The sequence below is a fragment of the Suricata suricatta genome, chromosome 4 (genome assembly GCF_006229205.1).
Source record: "Suricata suricatta isolate VVHF042 chromosome 4, meerkat_22Aug2017_6uvM2_HiC, whole genome shotgun sequence".
Lineage (NCBI taxonomy): Eukaryota > Metazoa > Chordata > Mammalia > Carnivora > Herpestidae > Suricata > Suricata suricatta.
Genome location: NC_043703.1, coordinates 114,324,586 through 114,330,057, shown reverse-complemented (window position 1 = coordinate 114,330,057; position 5,472 = coordinate 114,324,586). Strand labels below are relative to the sequence as shown.

General features: G+C 49.6%; 1 protein-coding gene across 1 annotated transcript; it reads left to right on the top strand.

Moving 5' to 3' along the window:
• The first annotated feature begins 545 nt into the window (after positions 1-545).
• On the top strand, positions 546-5,102 carry CD207 (CD207 molecule). Its single transcript, XM_029936317.1, has 6 exons — positions 546-621; positions 714-830; positions 2,220-2,594; positions 3,183-3,334; positions 4,363-4,481; positions 4,952-5,102. Exons 1-6 carry the CDS (start codon positions 546-548, stop codon positions 5,100-5,102), a joined length of 990 nt encoding a protein of 329 aa, XP_029792177.1.
• Positions 5,103-5,472: the final 370 nt, after the last annotated feature.

The following is a 5,472-nucleotide window of genomic DNA, read 5'->3' as shown; positions in this document are numbered from 1 at the left end:
CTTCTACCTGGAGCTTTTCCCCTTATTCCATTCTTTGTACTTCCTTTGGACAGTACATATTCTTCTATTGTTATGCTCATAACACTGTATTGTAATTTATTTGCTCAGGTCTGTCTTTCCTACAAGATTGTAAGCTGCTGGGGTACAGACTGTGAGCTAGTCATCTTCGCCTCCAGTCCCCGTACAGCACCTGGTACCTAGGAGGCACTCCATATGTATTTGTGGGATGAACACCTGCATGGATGGATGATGGATGAGGGGAGTTTTCTAAGAGAAATAGAGTAGCGCTGGGACAATATGGTTAAAGTGTCCATGCAACAGGCTCCTGGGAGAAGAAGACAAGAGGCCTCTTCCTGAGAGCTCAGACCTTTGCGGAGAGGACTGAGATGTGGCTGAGGCCAGGCAAGGTGTCTAAGCCAGAATGGGGAACTTTGGGATGACATGATGACCTCCTGTGGGACTCACTTCCCACTTTTTCTAGATAAAATGCCCTTGGGGGAAGCAGCCAGCTGGAAGTACCTGTGCTGCAGGTGCGAGTGTGCAGGATGAAGGCTGCTGAGAGTGAGGTCCCGGATGTGCACTTCAGTGTAGATAAACAGAACATCGCCCTCTGGCCCCGAGGTAAGCACCAGCCTCCGCTCAGAATCTGCTTGGTGCTCTGCGGTGTGCTGTTGGCGGGTCCTTCAACACATGTTCTCTTCTTCTTCTGGCAGAGCCTCCTCCCAAGACAGATCCATCTCTGGTTCTGAGGAAATCTCTCACAGTCCGGGCTGCAGTCATCATCCTGACGCTGGGCCTGGCCACCACCATCCTGCTGCAGGCCGCTCTCTGTAAGTCCTCACATTCTATCTATCGTCCGAGCTTGGTTCTTTTCCATGGTCCGCTGGCTCCCTCAACATGCAAACTCTGTGTCCGGTTGTGTCTCCCAGCTCTGGCTTTTCCATTTGTCTCATTTCACCTCTTCCCACATGTAGTCTCAGGGTCCCCTGTTCCCAGTAAGAGGAGCTGCTGCTCTCTGCTTCCCAGTCCCAGGGAGATTTTCTGGATTGAGATCAGCACTTGCATGCTTGGGCTCAAGCTCATTACGCTCAAGCTTATCATGTTCATCCTCCTTTGTCCCCCAGAAACATTCCCCCATTTCTTCATCTCATATCATCCCCACCCTCCCCAACCCCCCAAGCTGTGTCTTTTTTGTGTAAAGCCTTGTGGGCAGCTGCTAACACTGAGCGAAATGTTTCCTGACCTTACAAAAGAAGGACTTCCAACTGCATTCAGCCCTAACCGACTAGGTGGAGAGTCTGCCAATGAGCCAACAGGTCTCCTGATTCACTATTCTCATGAGGACCCCCTCATGCTTTTTTCATTCTTCTTCCCATTCCTGCTGAGGTCATGTCAAGGAAAACTTCCTACTTATTCACTGGTTGTGTGACTTATTTTTCCTCCTCTTCTGCTCCACCTAGCCCCTCATGTTCCCTGCTAGCAGAACCTTCTTCCTCGCACCAGGTCTTCAGAAAGCAGGGGGAGGAGGCAACATCTGTTTTCTCCCCTCAAAGCTTTGGAACATATTTGGTCTCAGACTTGGAGCCTCTGAGCAGAGTTTCCTCTTAGTTTGTTTTTCGGTCTCCTCTCTGCCACTTGAGCCTGTAACCTGAGCAGTGTCATGGTGGGTGGGATAAGGGAAGGGGAGAAATGGTTTCATAATTCCCTCTTTCCATATTCTCTGGAGAAGTCACTTCCATATTGGAAGCCTGCATGTCTGGCCTTCATCATGGCCACAAGGGGCCTGGGGGGAGATGTGGGAAGGGTGCTGCCCTAGCGGATGCCACTGTAGGGACCTCTGAAAGGAGGAGCTGGCAATCAAGTGATGGAGCTCCCAGGGGTGCAACAAGGGAGTAACTGAGGGCATCCTTTTACCAAATGTGCCCTGAACACACAAAGCAAGTTTAGGACTGGGTACTAATCCCTGCTTCTGCTCGCCTATGAGGTCTTCCAACAGACGGTCTGTGTTTTATCAATCTGTGCATTACCTGCATCTGCAAGAGTTCCCAGCAAGTGCCAGGTGCCTATCACATGTTTGTTGAATGAATATGTTACGAATGAAAGGAGGGTAAGCAACAGCCCTTTGGGTAGCTTAAGCCTATCCCTTCCTTTCCCTTCCTTTTGTCACCCTGACAGCACTCCCAGCACTTTCCTTGACCTCTTGACTTTTTCAAATTTAGATCCCTGGTTTATGCGTACAATTTCAGAGGTGAAGACCAATGCTCAGTTGCTGAAAGGTCGTGTGGACAACATCAGCACTCTCGGCTCTGAGATTAAGAGGAATAGAGGCGGCATGGAGGCAACGGGCATTCAGGTCCAGAAGGTGAATGCCAGCCTGGACCATGTGCGTTCTCAGATCTGGAAGTTGGAAACTGGTGTGAAGGAAGCCAATGCACAGATCCAGATGTTAACAAGCAGTTGGGAGGCGGTCAATCACTTAAATGCCCAAATTCCAGAGTTAAAAAGAAATTTGGATAAAGCCAGTTCTTTAAATGCAAAAGTCCGGGAACTCCAGACCAGTTTGGAGAATATCAGCAAGTTGCTCAAACAGCAAAGTAAGTGATCCAGAAAAGAACATTGCAAACTGACCAGTGGCCTGTGGAGCCTTGCCAGCCTCAGGCCTGAGGCCATTGGGCTGGCACATGTGGAGGGAAGGGGAAGAGGAGCTGGGCAGATGTGGTTGGAAACTTAAGAAGATTCAGCAGTGGGCTCAGAGGACTTAGGGGCTATTCAGGAGAAAAGGGACCAGGGGCCAGCATGGGCTCTCACCCTAAGGCACAGATATGAAGGCATTAGGGAGTCTCTCAGTCCTGGTCCACCCATTTATCCATTAAGTTCCATCCCAGAAGCCCGGGGGCTCAGCCACTTGTGATGGCCAACAGAAAATTGTATCCTCTTAGTGGGAGGGACCGATTCTTGATCAATATCTCTAGCTCTACCCTATCTGAGCCCAGAGACACTACCACTCTCAGCCAGACCTTCAGAATGTGAGACAGTGTCTCTGAGCCCCTACACAAGGACCCACGGACCCCAAAGCCCAGCCCCATTCACTACTGTCTTTGGGCTTCCACTCGAGAACCAACCCCAGCCAGCACCCAGAGGAAACAGGAACCCCTGTGTTCACCTTCACCCTTATTCTCCAGATGACATCCTGCAGATGGTTTCTCAAGGCTGGAAGTACTTCAAGGGGAACTTTTATTACTTTTCTAAAGTCCCAAAGACCTGGTACAGTGCCCAGCAGTTCTGTGTGTCCAGGAATTCGCAACTGACCTCAGTGACCTCAGAGAGTGAACAGGTAAGTGCTGTTCCAATAGGCCCTAGAAAAGGGTGCAGTAACAGCTATATCAGGAAGGATGGGCACGATTATGGTGCAGTGACAAAAATCCCCAAGTACCAGTGACCCAACAATGAAAGATTATTCTCAGTTGCACTACATGTCCAGCAAGGGCCTGCAAGCGGTTCGGCCCGTGTGGTCACTCAAGGACCTTGGCCAAAGGAGATTCTATCTCACTGTATGTTTCCACAGTTGCTGAAGCAGAAAAGGAGAACATGGCAAATTGTATATTGGCTCTTAAGCTTCTGCCTGGCAATGACAGGTCTCACTTTTGCTCACATTTCGTTGGCCAAAGCAAATGATGCAGTGGTCCTAGTTTCAGAGAGGGCAGGGAGGTACAATCTTTCCATATGCCCAGAAAACAAAAACTTTTGTGAATAGCATTAATAACACTATGTAACCCAAGAAGTCTCCTACCTAGTGATGGAATATTGAACAAGCCCCTTTCATCTGAGAGGTGGACTAGTAGAGCAGGTAAGAGTGTGTGCTCTGGAGTCTAGAGCCCTAACCCTGCTCCTAACTGGTCCCAGAGTCCTGGCTGTTTATTTAGCTTCATTAGGTCAGCCTATTGATCAATGATACACACATGTTAATAGTACCTGCTTCCGAGAACAGCTGACTGGATGCATATACATGCATGGTGGCTTATACATATTAAGTGCTCACTGCATTTCAGCTACTAGTATCTGGGTTCTTCTCCTGGGGTCCCTGCTCTGGGGGTTAGCTGAGTCTTTTTTGTACTCCAGCACCTGCTTCCTGAGGGGCAGAAAGGCCTGGGACCTTGAGACCTGAGTCTGTTAGTTGTGGGGCAAAGACAAATCCGACTTTGGAAGACGGACTCTGGGCAGGGACAGGAAAGGGCTTGAGAGAGGTCAGTGTGTGTGGTGTGTCTGTGGGGCTGTCACTGAGGACAGGTGAAGAACAGCCAGAGAGACAGATGTTCCACTGTGCGTCATGGCAGGTGCCTCATCCCCTCTCTCTCCCTACAGGAGTTTCTGTACAAGATGGCAGGTGGACTTTTCTACTGGATCGGCCTGACCAAAGCCGGGAGTGAGGGGGACTGGTACTGGGTAGATGATACTCCATTCAACAAGGTCCAGAGTGCAAGGTAAGCTCCAGAGCTTCCTTCCCAAACTGACTTTCCTTGGCCAGGACCAGGGCACAAAGGACATGGTGACTACAGGGTTTGTGGTTCAGTCCTCAGGTGGTAGGAGCACTGAACTGCGATCTAGCTCACCTCTGCCACTAATTTCCCTGTGGGACTGGGGACAAATCCGTGGCCTCTCCATGTCATCTGGGGTTTGGCATCATGGCCTTCCACTCATCCTCGGCAGGGCCCCTGTTCTATGTCTCCGTCTTTGCAGTGTGGGTTTGCATAGGGTCATGAGAGCAGTGGGCTGGCTTGGCCCCAAGTTGGGAGAGTGATTTCAGGCTTTGAGGTTGTCAGCTCACCAATCCCCTTCCTCTCAGTCATGGGTACAAAAACTTGTGATGCTATCACTCAGGACCGAAGCTGGGATTGAAGTCACTCATTTCTTCACTGGATATAAGTTTTTCTTTGTTTTTTTCCTTTGGTAGGTTCTGGATTCCAGGTGAGCCCAATAATGCTGGAAACAATGAACACTGTGCCAATATAAAGATGTCCTCGCTTCAGTCATGGAATGATGCCTCCTGTGATAATAAGTTCCTTTTCATCTGTAAACGGCCCTACATCCCATCAGAACCATGACGGGACAGGTCCCGAGTCTGCACGTTGAGCTCTGATGCTTGTTGAACTAGAGAAAATGCCTCTCTTTCTTCCATATGCCAGGGTGACTTTGCACCTTCACTTTTCTGGCTTCAGAATTGTCCTGGAAGCATCCTGGAGTTCATCTGCTTTGGCTGGGAATTCTCTGACCCCATAGAGGCAGATGGACTGGAAGGGAGATCTTGGAAAAGGATAGGAGAGCAGAGAGGATTTAAAAGTTCAAACTGCCTTAGTAAGGTGATGGGAACCTTGGGGTTCCCTTTCGCTTCAGAGAACCCTCAGATTTATCACATGAAAGTTGCTTCAGACCACCCAAGCAGTTCTCCTGATACTGATGTTCAGGGCTTTTCCA